This window comes from Tamandua tetradactyla, chromosome X (genome assembly GCF_023851605.1).
Source record: "Tamandua tetradactyla isolate mTamTet1 chromosome X, mTamTet1.pri, whole genome shotgun sequence".
In the NCBI taxonomy this organism is placed as follows: domain Eukaryota; kingdom Metazoa; phylum Chordata; class Mammalia; order Pilosa; family Myrmecophagidae; genus Tamandua; species Tamandua tetradactyla.
Window position 1 is genome coordinate 38,603,982 of NC_135353.1, and position 18,436 is coordinate 38,622,417.

At 36.9% G+C, this 18,436-nt stretch overlaps 1 protein-coding gene and 1 long non-coding RNA gene across 2 annotated transcripts; one reads left to right on the forward strand and one right to left on the reverse strand.

Annotated features, from left to right (window-relative positions):
* Positions 1–4,730: 4,730 nt before the first annotated feature.
* On the reverse strand, positions 4,731–13,372 carry LOC143670685 (uncharacterized). The gene is made up of 3 exons (XR_013169435.1): positions 13,272–13,372; positions 7,653–7,745; positions 4,731–4,802 (listed from the first exon to the last, which is right to left on the reverse strand). It is a non-coding gene; the product is annotated as an uncharacterized LOC143670685 (long non-coding RNA).
* Positions 13,373–15,711: 2,339 nt separating this feature from the next.
* Positions 15,712–18,436, forward strand: LOC143670185 (DDB1- and CUL4-associated factor 12-like protein 2). The gene has a single exon (XM_077144825.1). The coding sequence runs from the start codon at positions 16,031–16,033 to the stop codon at positions 17,408–17,410; it is 1,380 nt and encodes a 459-aa protein (XP_077000940.1). The 5' UTR covers positions 15,712–16,030; the 3' UTR covers positions 17,411–18,436.

Sequence of the window (18,436 nt, forward strand, 5' to 3'; positions counted from 1 at the left end):
TCAATATGTTTTCTGTACTGCTATTTTCAAAATGAGCTCCAGTCAAATGTCTGGTATAATCTATGACTTACTAGAAGATTGTTCTCGTGATTTTCTTTAATGGGACATTTGTGATTAGAGTCTTTGCAACTCTCAAGAGAAATGACATTTCTTTCTAAGCTTCCAGTTATGTGGCAGGTTGGATTTTTAATATTGTGTCTTGGCTAAGCTGGGTCATAATGAAATACTGAAATACATTTTTACTATTTCTAGGATTGCATTAACAATAGACGTACTGGGACGTCATAAGGAAACAAGAGGATTAATGTTGACATAATATTGCTAAAGTTTGTAAAAGGAAATTCTTATTAATTCCTTGATATTTGGAACTTTGGAAAGGTCAGAATAACATTGTATAACTTTTGTATTGCATGGTTAGTGAATTTAGATTTCAGAATTAGGTCTATGGGAATCTAACAGGAAAAAAATAATGAAGCCTTCTTAACATAATCTAGATCAACACAGTGTCTTCTGGGAAATGCATTTAATTAATGATTTAATTTCTTATTTTTCCACAGGATTTGAGGTTCCAATTAAAACAGTGTTTGGGCCATTGCATTACTGGCTACTAGTGCTTAATCTTCACCAGAAACCTCATCACTTATTTTAAACAAAAGAACAAGGTAAGGAGAAAAGTAATGAAATGCAGCATAACATATATTTCAAAGTAAAGTAGCTTCTTAAAAACAATCTAGGATCAGTGACATTCAGAAATTGTTTGCTGAACATTAAATGTGCTCATGTGTGTTATCTCAATTCCAAGAACTCAACATCTTCCACTATTGAAATGAACACACTGACTTATAATTTTATTTTCTCTTTGCTGTTGTGGTAACCTAAGGTGATAATTATTGACATCACTGATATACCACAAATGGTAATGTGTATTACAAAATGAATCTTCTGCTTTATTTAATAGAGATTCAATGATGTTCTGGTACTAAAATGATGACTATAACATTCTTAAATGTTATTTTTTAAGCACAATTCTAGTGTTTTTCTCATAAGACACTGTGTGAAAATTTGCTTATATCATAAGGTCATACTTAGCAGCTTTCTGCCCAATCCATCACGCTGTCCTTTAATTCTCACATTGCTAATTCATCAGTTTTTAAATACTTAGTCTGACAGTTGTTTGGAGTGTTGTGTCACACTAAGAACGAAGCCTATATCAGATCAATGATGTAATCATTGGTGTCATTTAAAGATGGAATAGCAGTCCCCAAATTCAAGTCTGAGGGAACATGCAGACACTCAAAGAAAGTTAAAAAGGATCCATGCTCCTCCTCTGTAGTCTCTAGTAATGGGATTTTTTCATTAAATAAAAACTTGGAGAAATAATTATTTGCTTCCAAAGAGAGATTTACTTGTAAATTAATTGATATTAAATGCTTATAATCAACCAACTGAGACTGATATTTAAAGATGGATACTTTATTATTTTACTAGCCCTAGATTGTCAAAGTATAAACAAATAAAGCTTTGTCCGTAGCAAGATATAATGTTGAGTCTGTTAGCCTTAGTCATAGTGAACTATACTTTTGAGTCTCTATAAAGTACATCATGTTTGAAAAGATACAGGAACTATATATTATTCATCTCTGTACCTCAATCCTCCCTTTAGTGTCTATTAAAGTGCCTGTTGAATGATGGAAGTTCCATTTGCTGAATGATGGATGTGAGGGATGGAAAGAACAAGGTAGAGGAGAGTTATGCTTTGCAGCAGTCAAGGAATTGGTCCACTGCCACGTGTAAATATGGCTTAATGCATATTGGTGGATGCTAAGGATTTCAATAAAATGTTTCAACTTTGGATTCTTTTTCTTATGCCGGACTCCACTTAAAAAGTTGTTAATGAGCTATGCCAATGTTCCTCATTAATTTATCAGCAGTCTCTTTAGTGTATATAATTTTTATCAAGTCCCAGATCATAGCTGCAGAGAACACCAATGGGGAAGGTTTAACAGTCAGCATACTATGATAATTTACATGTGAATTAAATTTTATTTTATTTTAAAAAGTTCATTTATGTATGTGAGTCACCTGTCAGTTCATTATAACCATTTAGTTTTTGTATCATAAGAGTAAATCCATCTTCATGAGCTAGAACTTACTGTTAGAAACATTATCAATGCTTAGATATTTATTAGATATAATGGTATCCAGTTAAGTGCTATGTCTTTGTATATCATCTAGTCTTATAATCTCAAATAACAGTTTTTCTCACTAGTTATCATAATTTTCTGTAAGAGAAAAATAAGTAAGATGGGACTGCACTGTCTATAGGATGTCGTAAAGGAATATCATGAAGCTCTGCCTGTATTGAATCACCATTTAAGTTCAGTTTATCAAATGTATATTGATTACTTACTCTATAATGTGACTCAGTTTGAATAAAAATGAATAAAACATGGCCCCTATCTTCGTGAATAATATAATCATTGAGGCAGCCAATTCACACATCATTTTAAAATGATCTGTTGAATATTCTAAAAGAGATATGTGCAGAATGATATCAGAACACTGAATAGGGGAATTGAGCCAGCCTGGAGAGGTTAGGTCATTGAAGAGGGGAGTGCAAAGTTCAGTAGAAGATAGTCAGGCAAAAAATACATAGGGCTGTGTGGAGCAGCAGGGATAAGGGTGTAAAGGCAGTGAACATGGGATGCTTCCAGAAGAAGAAAAGGAAAAGCTTCCTCAGTAAGATAAAGGTTGATAGAAGTCATGAAGCATGAGAGGGTCAAATAATGAATTGGGACAGAATGTTTTCTAAATAAAAAGAACAACATTCAGAGCTTGAAAACTCGCTTGATGTACATTTATACGGCATCTATCAAAATGAATTTAAGAATCATTAGTCCTTTCTCCCCAGTTTCTACACTGTAAATAGTTACTGCATTGACATCTACTACTTTGAACTCTGAGTAAAGTCATAGAAATGTAAAATTGCAAAACTCAAAGAAATTTTTATATTATCTCCCTCAAACACTCATTTTCCAGATGAATACAGTAAAACATATTTAAGATTAAGGTGCCTGTTATTTGCAGAACCTTTCTAAAATTTGAAACCACCTAAATCAATTGAAAAACTTGCTAGTATTGCACCCCTTATCCCAGTGTTGCTTTAGAGTAAAATTACGTATGTTTTCACAATTTAAAGCCCAGTGACTTTAGTCAGGTGATGTAATCGCTGTTCTTCAGATTCCTCATCCATAAAATGCAGGATAATGTAATGTGCTTAAATCAGTGCTTAGCACATAGTAAGCTTTCCTTAAATATCCTATTATTATCTGTCTTTAGACACTCACGTATTAACATCCGTGCATTGATAATGGTGTGGGCACTCTCAAAATTGATTTGAATAGTCAAATATGGTGTAATGACTACAGTGTCACCAGTCTCACCAAAACCTGTTGTAATCTATAACATTTTAGAACTGGCATGCACATAGGGTCCAAATCATATGATTTCTTAATTCTCATAATTAATGGAAAACATTACAATTTTGCAAGTTAATTAGTATGAAGTTCTGGATAAGGGATATTGAAGTAGATATTTGAAATCTATTCATTTGAAATGTGAAAAACATTCCTACTCTAAGCAAAATTGTCCAAGAGTCTACATTTCTTGTATAAGGATATAGGAATGGCTATGCAACTTTGCATCAGATGCCAATCTTACATTCCAGCACGTCTACTATTCAAGCAAAACAGTACATTAAAGTTAAAAGCAAAGTGATATGAATCTTGTACTCTTGAAAGAAAAGTATCAGTATTGCCCTGTGTGTCACATGGATCACGGCCTATGGTGATTTGACAAATTAAACTAAAGACATTTTTTTTTTTGGAAGTTCAGCTCTGATATAAATTTCCTATACAGTAGATTTTCTATTTTTACTGGAAGGCTTTTGGACACTAGATAGCTACATATGACATATGATACCTCAATGCCTCCAAAGTCATTATATTCACTGCTAATGAATTGAAACCCTTAGATCTGTAATGTGGTTCATAAATCAAAGCAACATTTTATACACATTTATGTGATCCATAGCTACGCTCATAAACATTACCTAAACAGCACTATTGTCATCTTGGGATAAAATGTGAATTTGCTTTGCAATTTAATTTACAAGGATTTTTTTCTTTGTAAATTTATTATCTTTGGAGAGGAAGTAATAAATTTTTAAGATGCAAACAATATGATTTTTTAAATAAAGGCTGATAGTAAAACTTACACAAAATGCCCAGTGAGTCAACGGTCACATTTCAAGAATCAAAGGTTACTGGGTTTCCTAAGCATAAAAATTTTTGACAAAATAATGACTATAATAATATTCTTATTGTTTCTGTATTGCGATGTGAATTTCTGCAAATCTATTAACAGAATATGTTTTCTATTTTTTTCTTTTCTCTTTAAAAAAAATCAAGTGGTAATAATGTTCAAAATCATAAGCTTATATTACATTATTTAGGAATCTGAATTTGTCAACTTGTCTCTTCGGTTTTGGATGAAAAAATATACAGCAAACCAGCTAATAGAAGGAACCAGTTTTACAAATCCAATTTCAAGATACTAGTCGGACTTCTGTGAAGTATATTTTTTCCCACACTATTCTATATAAAATAAAAATTCCCATGCATTATACAATCTAAATTATGGCCTGATTATTTTATGCCATAGTGACTTACCAAGAAAGTGAAGTAGATTGTAAGATTTAGAAAAGTCTTCATCATCTGAGATTGAAGCAACACGTCTTGTTCCTAAGATTAAATTAATAAAAAAAACAACAAAACTCAAAACCTCCATTAGCACTTCCTTTATCATGCATTTTTATTAAGGTTTTACTATGTTCAGTTGGCTTAAAGTGTGGTAAGTGTGCATTTTCATATCAGAAGTCATGTTAAACCTTATCCTCACAGTGACTGATTATCTTAAAAGCATCAGATGTAGGTCGTGTGTTTGTGAAAGAGAGAGAGAGAACACTCACCCTAACTTTTATTAAAGACAGAATTTAAGTAGTTGAGGTATCCGAAAATTCACAGAAGTATATGGCAACTCTTCATTTTGAGACTAATGCCAAGATACAAGTTAATGAGACTGTTAAATTTTAATTTGAGCTTAGATTTGGAAAAAGATTCCCTAATGTTTTTCTAAACAATGAATACATTGGCCTATTAATGGTATAGTTTCTTTCAAGCATATTAAATTCCTTAAATATGAAATAACTTTTGACAGCCAACCTTTATTGTGACTTGAAATAATTTAAATAAAAGTTAATTTTTTGGAAGTGCGAGTCTATTTGCTTTTTTGATCATGTATTTTGATTCCACTTAAAAATTCTTCTTTTAGTCTCATTTATTATTATTATTAATGTTGTTTTTGCTGTTGTGATTATGGCTAAAGATTTGGCTAAAGATTCTTCTGTAGCAACTTATCAAAGGAAAAAAACATTAATTTTGTTTTATTGGAAAACTAAAGTTATATCTGCATTCAAAATTGTGTTATAGAAACATTCTTTTACTTTTGAAAGAAAGTTTTTGTTTGTACCATCAACTATGAGTCATTCGGATATGCAGAAAATAAAATGTATGTCTGTCCTTTACCTACCGATTTTCAGTAAAGCCTCTTCAGTAAGACGGAAAAATAATAAAGAAAAAAATTCAACCCCCTAAATTTCTTCCCCCTTTCAGCAAGTAAGTATGGCCATCTTTCAGCCATATTATCCATTTTGGATGTATACCACCAAGAAAGTAATTTTTGAAAGTAATTGGTCAGATTTTATGATTACCATTTCTTGGACCATTTGATTTCCAAACCATAAGGCAAAGACTTGGAAATATTGCCGGATGTAATTCCGGCCCCGTTCCTCTAGCTCTCTGCCTAGCAACATATTCAAGCCATTCCATTGGACCTTTCTGCTCTCAGCACACCCAATCCCTCGCTGCCACCCTTAGCCTCCTCACCAATCACGCAGCGCGCCTCCCCTGGCCCCCCCCATTTCCGCCTCACCACTATATAAACCTCTGTACTTCCCCTAATAAACGTTCTGGTGCCCAAAGCCTTGCCAGCCTCATCAGTTCCCGCGTCTCCTTCTTCATCTCGCGCGCCCTCCACACCTTCGAGCCCCCGGGACCCAATCGGCAGTCGTAAGTCCCCCCACTCGCTGAGAGGTTGACCCCAGGCGGGAGCAGGACAGCTTCCCGCAAAATATCATCACACATTTTTTTCCCACTGCCTTTCTAGTTTTTAGGTTTATTTTTGAATCCCTTTTTTCTTTACACCAGATGTGCTTGACAGCCAAATATGTTACAAGGATTGTTATACACACAGTAGTGTGTTTAAAAAAAAATTACTCACTTTGCTCATGAGCCATTTTATTGTTCGTTGTGCACAGTAACAAGCCTTTCTGTCATGGATGAAAGATCATGATTCTAGTGTTTACAGTGCACAGCTCCTTCAAGGCTGAAAGCTTCCAATGATTTCAATGTTTGTGTCACTCATATCCCATGTCTACATATAGTCATTACAACAGATAAAGTTTTATTCTTCAATCATTAGTTGCAATAGTTTCCTCATTAAATGTCACTATTATCCATAGTGTTCCATCTCCTCATGACCTCCACTACTACCATTTACCCAGCTTCCAGCAAAAAATGTGTTACTTGGCAATAAAGCATTATTTCAGATTTTTGTAAGGACTATGGTTCTCTTTCAGCAATAAATGCAAAATAATATGCAAAACTAAGGTCTTTTGGTTTGACAATTACTTGTAAATAATACTTTCATTTTTAACAAATTATTGAAGTTTAAAGATATTATACATGACAATTCTCAATGGTTATACCTTAGGATAAAAACCTTACAATTATCGTTAAGGATTCAGTCTTGGGGAGTTCTCATTATGAATGAATGAGCCAGTTTCTTCCAATGATACATCTATTTCCTGGGAGTAAACTTCTATCGACACTTTGGAACTACTACAAGTCTGTTTAATAACATGTTAATATAGTAGTTTAATGGCAGGAGAAAATCTGATTCAACACTTTTCTTAACCAAAGAAATAGATTGAATAATGAAAAATCATTATCGACAATGGGAAACACCTTGATGTTTTGCAGTTACTGTGTTTCATTTAATCCAGTATCTCATTATGTGTCATCACCTTTGTAATTATCATATTAAAGTACACTAATTGGAGTTGCTTTTGCTCTCATTTTGGGAACCAGGGAATGAAAAAGTACATTCTTATTTTCAAACTCATATATCATGTCTTCAGTAGAGATTGGAATAACAATGTATTATTGTAGATGATATGTGATCCCAGAACTTATAATTTTTCCCTAGAAAAATGTCTAAGCATTCTTGTCAGCACTCAAACTCCATTTATTAGGGAAATACATTAAAGTTAAGCATGCCTTAGCAATATTCACCAAAAAAACACTACAAAATATTCAAAAAATACAGATTTGAGAAATACTTTTGTGTATGTCTTCTATCCTGTATTTATGCCACAATACACTTTCATATCTGTTATTTAGTTATCTGAGATGAGTATTATTAGCCATATTTTATATGTGAGGGAAAAGGCTCAGAGAGGTTTAATCATTTACCTCAGATTGCACAGGTTGTACCTTTTGAACACTTGCATTCAAACAAATATCTGTCTGTTCTCCACGGCTTAGCTCTTTCTGAAGCCATAAAATCTATCAAGAAAAGAGTTATTTTTGTTATTAAAAACCTCCTCAGTTAGATGCTGTTAAAGAGTTATTTCAGTAATAAAGCTTCCTCAGATAGGCACTGTTTGCATATTTCACATGTAAATGTTTTTTCTTAAATATATAGTTAAACTTTAAATTGGATTCCTCTGATACTTAAGAATTCAACATAAGAGATATCTTACAGAACTTGAAGTTTATAAGAAAGGACTTGATGATAAGCTTGAAGTGCATTAATTCATTTATTCTACATTTCAAAATAAATGCAGAATAAACATATTCTGAGGATCTACTTTGTGTAAAACATTCCTAGGGTCTGAAGACAAAGAGGTGCATAAATCATAGTTCACTCCCTTAAAAAATTCATAGTTTATTCATTGGTTCACTCATTCATGTATTCAAAAAATATTTATTGAGCATCTAATAAGATGGGCACACACTAAAGGAAATTAATATCTACTGACATAGCTTGATCACTCATGAGGTATTAGATGGGACTTATAATCAGCAAGATGCTCTAATCACTGTAGCTATTCATTTGTAAAGTTCCATGTCAACTTAAAAACGTTTGCTAATAGAGTAAGTTTCAAATTCATCCAAAGAACAGCATTCTTTTCCCTCATTCATGTTGCATAACACATGTACGATGGAAGTCAACATCTGCCCCAGTTTTGCTTAGTGGCACAGTGTTGTCAAGACTATTAATGCTTTGGGATGGTTGAACTTCAATGGGACATGTGAGACCAATTTACACATTGTAGAAAATATAATTGAATATTACAACAATATATGTATCTGGTAGTTTTAACTTGTCCCAGTAATCCCTGTGCATCTTGTGAAGCAAACAAAATACCCCGTGAAATTGCCTGTCTTCATCTCTTGACTTTTGCAAATCAATGCACCTACAGTACAAAGTGGGTGCAATGAAGCTACAATGAAATTACAAGGCTAAAAATGACAAGTGTCTTCTATATCACTCTCTTTATATATTTTAATCTTAGCTCACTGCTTTGTTGGCAGAGTTCAGGAAATTAGATAGTGCTTATCTTTATATGCTTCCAGTAATAATACTTTTATTGGTACTAGAATCTCAAGGTACAGTAAGTAAACCTTGTGACATTCTATCTTCTTTTTTACCATTGCTAGTGTCGATGTGTCAATAAAAGTTGGAATGACTGATTCCTTCTAATCCTTAAATGCTTATGAAGTGACACATTTTATTTACACTTTAAAATGCATATTTAATTCTTTTCTTCTGTGACCATCATTATTTTTCTTCTCAGAAGATGAATATTGAGTACAGGACCTTGCCAGCTATCCACTGGAGAACTGGGATCTGACAATTCTCTCTTCACTTTCAAAATACACTCAAGCAAGGCTCCTTGTTCACATTAAAATGCAGACTCACAATATCTTCAAACAACAGGGGACACCCTGTTTTCTGTACTTAAAGAAGGTCAGTAGTCATTCTCATGCCAAGGAGAGCATATGATTTAAATTTCAGTACACGGATTCATTCAAAACTTGCAAAACTCTTTTTATGTGAATACAAAGTTAAAGAAGAAAAGAGGGCTGTTGCTATTTGCATATGTTAACTCAATACATCCAGTGACATTTCCCTAATAACCACAAATTGCTGCTTTCTCCATGGTCTGCAACGCAGTTTTTAAAAAGTTATTAAGTTTTAAATGTGATATTTTTGTACTTTTGCAATAAAATGGTTTCACTACTAACGAAGTAAAGAGTATCTGAAAATCCATAGCAAAGAACAGTAGGTAGAAAAAACTCTTTAGGAACATGTACAAGAGCAGCATGCTTAAGACCTTAATTTTATTACTGTAAATTTATTTTGATTTGTCTCTGAAACCCAGCAGGAACAGAATATGGAGATTACATTCAAGAGAACAAAAATAGCTCATTTAAGTGCATAACGTTCTATAGATGTAAATTAAGCTCTCTTTAGTATTAAAGATTAGAGAGTTTTAAAGTAAACCATTAGATCTCCCACTTGTTACCAATGACATGTTTCCATCTATTACCTTTTCATTATTTCTGCTCTTTTGGACATATCACTTTGTACACAGAGAAAGGAGAGCATAACATTTTAAATAATTGAAACATTCTTCTCAAATTTACTCTGTATGAGCCAGTATACCATACACAGTGAAAAAGGTTTTGGGGGAGGGTTATGGCTTTCAAATGACCAGTAAAGATGCCAGTCTAGTTGACTAGTGTTTGTTGTTTTTTTTTTTTGTTTTTTTACAACCACAGACTAAGGCTTTAGCTACTTACCAACACAATAGGTTGAAAATCTTAAAATTTTATCAAAGAGTTACCATCATTATTTACATTTTTTGAATGGGTACTGTGTTCAATGCACTGAGATCTATTCTAGTCAAAGGTAATATCTCAAAGTTTCTGATTGCAGTTTTCCTGTCATTTTTAACCAGTTGTTTTGGCATCATATGGACACAGAACAAGTTCTAGAAGTTTAATATTCTTGAGTCTTTTTGTAATTATTTCTCCTTCATATTTTGTTGGGAGAGATGAATGTCAAGGATAATTCTTAGGACTCTGGTTTGCATAGCAGGATGGATGTGGTGTTTTCACTAAGACCAGTGTGTAGGAGTAAAAATAAAAACCTTTAACTTATAATGTGCTAGATTTGAAATCTGTTTTGATACTCGAGGGCAAGTAGGAAGTTGGACACATAAGTTTGGGATGGAAATATGAAATTAGGAGGCCAAAGCATATAAAATGCAGTTGCTGGAAGTAAGCTGGTATTTAAGCTAGGGAAAATAACAATAAGGTACCTATATCCAATTAAGACAATACAGAACAAGGAATGGAAATGTTTCTGAACCAATTCATCATAATCACATCCAATTATTCCTTTATGTACCCACCTGCTATCAGAGCATGATACATATAGTTTTTCAGTCACTTTTCTGAATTTAACTACTATCAACACACAAGTAAAGCCATAAATCTAAGAGAGGGTATATAATTTCTTAAGGGGTACATGTTTATATTGACAGGCATGGCAATAAGAATCACAACATGTCTGTACATGGAATGAATCCTTCCAAACTGCCTCCTTGATGATGTACTAGCATACTATAAAGTTTCCCCTACAATACATTCCCTCACTTTAATATTCATCTATACATTGGAGACAGGATAGAGAGTCATGAGCTGCATATGAGTAAATAATTTATTCCTGTGTGTGATGGTTTTCAGGAATGGTATGTAAGGGTGTATTACACTGCAGTGTGTACTCAGTAACCTCCATTAGCTTGACCACCAAGTTGTTTTAGCAAAATCAAATGGTAAGGGAAATCTATCAGCGTTTATGACAAATTTGAGTGCTTACTATCTTCCACTTAAAGTTCTTGGTGCTTGTATTAGATTCCGAGGGCTTCCATAACAAAGTACCACAAACCGGGTGGCTTAAAACAGAAATACATTCTCTAAAAGCTGTGGAGAGTCGAATTCCAAAATTAAGGTGTAAGCAGGGCCACATTTCCACCAAAGGTTCTAGGAATGAAAGTTTCCTTGCTTAGTGGTATCTTTCGAAGCTTAACTTTGCCTTCTTCCTTGTGTATTTTCTCTCTGTTTGTGTCTCCAAATATCCCTCTCCTTATAATAAATCAGTCACTGGATTTAGGGCCCAGCCAAATCCAGTATGACCTCATCTTTACTAGATTACATCTGTAAAGGCCCTATTTTCAAATAAGATCACATTCACAGGTACTAGGGGTTAGGACTTGAACTTGCCATTTGGGGGGACATAATTTAACCCACTAGAACACCGTACATACATGAATTCATTAAATTGTCAAAACATCTAAATTATACAGGTGCCATTATTATGGCCATTTTGTAAATGAAGGAATAAATGTAAGCTGATGCAAAACTCCATAGTCAGCAAATCATAGAAACAGAATGCAAACCATGCTATCTGGCTCTAGAGCCCACTCTTTTAAACATTACACTGTAATGCCTCCCATAAAACATATAACCAGCACTGAATTTATGCTAACATAAAATAAAGCCTACACTTAGGCTCTGATCAATCACAAGTACATTCTTTATTCTTAGAGAGAACAGACTAAGGTAAGGCCAAGTAGAAAGCATAGAGTCAAAATTGCCCCTTTCCTATAATTTTGTGTCTAATAAATGAAATAATGTGATAAATCTTTCCCTTCTACTCCCGTCTGATAGCATATGCCTTTAGTAGTGCCTTTGTCGGGGGAAAGAGCCTACTGAGTCTTTTATAGTAGTTAATGCATTATGAGCTTTGGAGAGAGCCTTACCTCATGTGTGATTACAGACCAGGTTTATAGCTGCTTATTTTAGGAGACTTGACAAGGTCACACCTTGAAATGGTATGGTTATAATACAGTTGGAGAGTAAGTGAAAATTTAAGAAATTTAATAGTTCAACAATAGTTTGCCTTGTGTCTGTTACAAATAACAAAGTGTCATGACGATATATTACCTCAAAACAACCTAATTAACTAGGTTTCATTTTTTAGTGTCTTATATTTATGCTTGTTGATAAAGATAATGCAAGTGATGTACACACAAATGCAAAGAAAATGTTCCAAAATATTTTTAAGGACAGCACTACTTTATATCTGCATTAAAAATATTGAAACAGAGAAAAAAAAAAGAAAAATAAAGAATATATTGAAAATCACTATGTAAATCCATTTACGAAGACATGTCTCTATACCAGAGACTCTATTCCAATTTGCAAAGCTTTTTTCCTACACCTATTTTTCTATAGAAGAATGTGAACTTATTTTTTCTGGAATTGAATAGCTCTTCAAAGAGACTTGAAGACCCCACTTGATTCGCCCATCAGTTTTACTATCTTCCAGCCTTTCTCTAAACTTTCAGTGCCTTTCCTCTGAAAATATTTTCGTTTTGAAGCTAAAATAGTAACAATTTAAAAAATAATTGAAACATATTTAATAACCAAGCTCATATTCATAACACCAAGGTGAAATAACATATCTTTTGCTTTAATTAATTTTAAATTGGAAATCTAACTTGTTTATTGGCTAGGCCCCAAGTAATTTGATTTCAAAATATCTTACTTCTTTTTGGATATGTTTCTCTTTTTTGTTCTCCTGATTTACCAACAGATCATCACAAGTTATTATAAATCATTTCCTATGTACCAAGAACTAGGTGATAATGCAAAAGAAGTAGGAAACATGACCTAACCTCCTGAGGTGTGTTTACGGTCTGACTGAAAAAACAAAATTCAAATGCATTAAATAATTAGAGAACATTATGAGACAGCGTGGTGAAACCACTCACATAAGCCCCCATCCAATAGAGGGGAATCTAGTGAAGGGGAGATAGGAGCGGCTAATACAAATTGATCTGGTTGTATCTTACTACCAAAAAAGCAATAGTGAATACAGAAATAAATTAATATACTACTGACATACTGTTGACAGACTTACACACAGCGGCCTCTAGAAGTAAGAAAAATACCTACTTGAGACTGACACCAAAAGCCTATACAGGACGGTGCGGTGGTGGCTCAGCAGAGAGAATTCTCACCTGCCACACTGGAGACTTGGTTGATTCCTGATGCCTGCCCATGCGAAAAAAAAAAAAAAAAGAAAAGAAGTCAATACAGTTAACTAAAATTTTACCGTCTTGTCATTGTATCTACAGTTTCAGCCCTAACGGCACTGTATAAGACTTAATGCATGCATATTAGCAAACATTTTTCCTTAAAAATGGATGCAATAAGATACAAAGGTTCAAAATTGCAAGCTGATATATAAAATTGTAAATCTCTTAGCATCACTTGACTGTGGTCTGGAAATTGTTTGTATACCTTTAAGTAAAAAAAAATTAAATTTGAAAGTACAGAAATAAATGAAATGTGCTTCAGGTATAATAGTTCAGATGAAATTAACACACCACATTCATCAATACAAAATAGTAATCTGAATACTGACTATAAATACATTACTATACATAAGCGTTGCATGTTGACATTAACAAAAAAGTGAAGAGATATAATACCAGGATTATTTATATGGGTGTTATTTTTTGTGAAAAATAAAAATTAAAAGTAAGTATATATTTTTACATCTCAGAAATATTAATTAAAATAACGTAAAAAATATATATGGCTCAGAGATCATGTACTATTACTTAAGATACATTAGATATTTTTTACTGTTAATACCATGTGGAAAGAGTTGCAAACAATTTCTATTCAGTATTTATGCATTTATTTTAGGACTATGACTATCTTTCTGTAGCACAGTATACATCACCTTTAAAATTTCCGTGGTAGGAGTGCTTTACCTGGATTTTAAAGAGAGGAAAAAGAACATTTGTGTCGGTTGAATAATACAGAGTAGTGGTTAGAGCAACAACTTTAGATTAAGGCACTAGTTCACATGTGGACTTTATCATTTACTAGCTGTGTGACCACGGGGGAGTCACTTCCCTTTCTGAGCCTCAGTTCTTTCATATTAAAAAATGGGTAAAATAATAGAATCAACTTTTATAGAGTTATTATGAGGATGAACGACATACATAAAGAATCTGAAATGTTCAGCACAGTTCTTCAGCCCATGACACAAATAGGCTTTCAATAAATAATAGCTGTTATAAGATTTACTTGTACAATTGAAATGTGTGTATATATACATATATATTTCTCAAAATGTTAACCCTATTTGCTATAACACAATAGTAGAAAGCTTGCCATGAACTCTTGCTATATAATATCCATTTCTTCTTAGTTTGAAATTTCAAAAAATGTTATGGTAGGCTAAATTAAAGGAATTTATGGTCAGTTATTCTCTGGTAATGTCAGTCTTAATCAGGAAGTTGTTAACATATTTTCTTTGTCAGGTCTCCATATCCACTATACCCATCCTGGTCTTGATATGGCATTCGACAAGGGGAGGATATTTGACCAGTTTAGTGGAAAGGGGGACATCCAGCAGCTGGACTAGAGATGGTGGAAAAGATTCAAGATTTGTTCTTAGAGTTTGTACACTTGAGGTGAGGCTGCAAAGAGTGGGAGGAGTTGGAACAAAAGTAGTAACAAAGTAGCTCTCATGGGTGAGAGGTGCCTCTGCCCAGGCACCTAGGCTACTTAATCGAACTGAGAGTAAGGGCTGAACTTTCTGTTCCAGGGGTAGGGAGGGAGGCACCCCGCTCCTGGACTTTTCCAAACCGTTTCCCCAGGGCTTTGACATTCAAAAGGAGGCAACTCTAGAGGAACGCTCATCTTTCCCTCCATCACTTGCCTCAGCACCATCTGTGGGGTTGGTTCCTCAGGCCGTGTCTTCCTTGGGGCCCTAGACACACCCCAGGCAGGAAACGAGGCCAAGCTTTTACATTTAGAACGAGCCTCTCAGGCGATTCCAGTTTAGGAGCTCAGGGACTCAAACTGAGGAAGAAAAAATTAAAAACTGGTTGAAACAGTTTAAGGCATCTGCAAGGGGGCAGAGACATGGAGGGCTGTAGGGAGGCCCATAAGTGTGCGTGTGTGGGGGGGGAGGTCTCCCTGTCGTGCCCAACACCCCAATCACCACAGGTTTCAATGTCTACTTGTGGCAAAATGTCCTACCAAGTGTACATTTATTTCTTCCGGTAGTGAAGTGTCAGGACACTTAGTAGTCTTGTGTTTGACCATATTTTAGATTCCAAATTTTCAATACGGATTTTAAGAAGGTCAGGTTGTTCTTTTTTTGTACTGTCCTGAGGAAATACCCTTTGTCCGATATTAAGGGGCCTGGGTGGGCACACTAGGAGGTTACGGAGTCCCAGAGCACCAGCGCTCGGTGATATTCCACGTACCCACCCCCCGCCGTTCTATTTCCCTTGTCCCATCATTCTCAGGTTCCTCCTTCCCCACCCCCACGCCCTGCGTCAGTCCTGATCTCCCTCCCCTTTCACACGTCCCCACTGCCCCTCCCGCCGTCTTCTCTCCCTCGCACTCCGCCCACCCACATCGCCCCACGCTGGCTTCCCTCCCTCAGCCCCATCTTCGCCTAGGTCAACACCACAGCCCTCTCAGGACTCCTTAAGCCAAGTTCGTCGTCAGAATTCACCGCCTCCTCATCCACCGCCGCCGCCGCCCCAACACTAACTAGGTAGGTTCCTCAGACTCCCAGCCCTTGATACCCCCCGCTACCAGTCTGACGGGGAGGCGCCACTGCCTCGCCAACACCACGACGAACAGGCCGGCCACCCACTGCCGCCTCTCATCCACCGCCCGCCATGGCCCCGAAGAAAGCAGGTGGCAGGAAGCGGAAAGCAGACACCGGGAGCTCGTCGCCGCAGGGCTCCGCTGTGGCCGCAGATGGAGAGGGGCAGCTGCTGCCCACGAAGCGGAAGCTGCGGGCCGCGCAGCACTCAGTGGTGCACTACTTGAAGAGCCGTGAGGTGGGCATGCAGGGCAGCGGCCGGCTCCCTGGCCTGGGAAGCGAGGTTCAGAGCTACGCGGTGCGGAAGCTGCCTCAGCTTCTGAAAGAGCACGAACTGTATGTGGGCCCCTTCAACAAAGTGTTCGCGTCGCAGTGGTTGAACGCCAGGCGAGTGGTGTGTGGTACCAAGTGCAACACGCTCTTCGTGGTGGACGTGCAGTCGGGCCAGGTCACGCTCATCCCCCTGATGCAAGACCAGGGGCCCGGGCTGGCCAGGGCCCAGGTGAACTGTGGTATCCATGCCATCCAGCTGAACCCCTCCAACACGCTGTTGGCCACGGGGGGCGAGAACCCCAACAGCCTGGCCATCTACCAACTGCCTGCCCTGGATCCCATGTGCCTGGGCGACCGCCACGGTCACAAGGACTGGATCTTCACCATCGCCTGGATGAGCGACACTGTGGTCGCGAGCGGCTCCCGCGACGGCACCGTGGCGCTGTGGCAGGTGGATCCTGACACATTCAACAGCAACGTCACCTGGCACAACGACGTGGGGGTTCCCGTGTATGCCCCTATCTATCCGAGGGACATAGACATCATCCCTATGGACAGCACCAACCCCACCAACCGCAAGGTGCGGGCCCTGGCCTTCGACAGCAAGAACCAGGAGCTGGGAGGAGTGTCCCTGGATGGCTACTTCCACCTCTGGAAAGCTAGAAGCACCCTGACCAGGTTGCTATCGGTCAGGCTTCCTTATGGCCGGGAGAATGTGTGCCTCATTTACTGCGAAGAGTTGTCAGCGTTTGCGGTGGGGTCCCAGTACCACGTCTCCTTCTTCGATCCGCGCCAGCGCCAGCAAAACATCCGGCCGCTGTGCTCGCGAGACGGCGGCACCGGTGTGTGCTCGCTGAGCTTCTACCAGCATATCATTACGGTTGGCACCGGCCATGGCACCCTGCTCTTCTACGACGTCCGTGCCCAGAAGTTCCTGGAGGAGAGGGCCTCAGCCAGCCCGGCTTCCTCTCCTGGGCCCGCAGGGAGGAAGCTCAAGCTCACCACTGGCAGAGGCTGGCTCAACCACGACGACCTCTGGATGAACTACTTTGGTGGCACTGATGAGTTCCCTAATGCGCTCTACACCCACTGCTACAACTGGCCGGAAATGAAGCTCTTCGTGGCTGGAGGGCCTCTCCCTTCAGGTCTTTATGGAAACTATGTAGGCCTCTGGCAGTAAATATTGCTTCCTCGTCCTCAAAGTGTACAGGTTTACTTTTCTATTCCATTTCATTTTCCTTCTTCATGCAGTGTTTGTAGTTTTAACTTTCACTTTTGTCTTCTAGGAGGAACAAACTCAATTTACCTTGCTTAGACTATTAGGCAGGGAGACAGAAAGAGATAGAGAGATCTATCCTTTGGGTAATCAAAACTTGGCTTTAAGAATTTTCTGCACTGCCCCCAATACCATTTTTTCTTTTCTTGTCATTTTTTTCTTTTGTGCCTTCTCATACAAAGAATTTTGACTAATCCTTAATTGTGCTCTCTCCTCGAGTAATTCATATATGCGCATTCTTTAGGCTGATGCAGTAGTGTTGCCCACTACAATTCAGTAGTTCTGTTTTACTTGTATTTAAACAATATGTTCAAGTCTTTTACACATTTCATATGTATTGTATTTCTGGAAAAATGTATGCTAAAAAGTGTCTCATGGGCTGATTGGAAGAATCACCCATGATTTTTAGCCTTGCTTCAATTAGAATATGCACTTCATGTTTAGATTGCCAACATTTTGGGACGTTACATTTATTTGGATGTTGAAAATCCATGTGTTTTTGCTTATGTTATTAGTGTATAAAATACTTTAAAATATTTTCTATTTGTTGAATGTTTAAACTATGATCTTTTTCATATTACTAATCTACAATTTTGAATATTTTGTAGAAGTTCTAACATCATTTCCACAGGCTCACAGCCTTCTTGTTTAAAGCTACTATGTTATGGACCACTTTCCTGGGTAGCATTTTGGTACAGGTTTTCAGAGCTCATCAAAACTGACCTATTTGTAGCAGGGAAATCAGGAGGGATTTTTTTTTTCTTTTGATAAACATTTCTTTAAAGTTCAGGTTATACCATCCAGGCAGCCATTTACAGTGAAAGCCAGTCATTGTGCTCAGTGTAACTATTGTTGATTTTTTGCTGTGTACATGTGTGATTGTTTTATCTGGATTGAGTATGTGATATATTGCAAAGAAAAATAAAATGT

Coding starts and splice junctions, on each gene's coding strand:
- LOC143670185 (XM_077144825.1), top strand. CDS start 16,031: ATGGCCCCGAAGAAAGCAGGTGGCAGGAAGCGGAAAGCAGACACCGGG.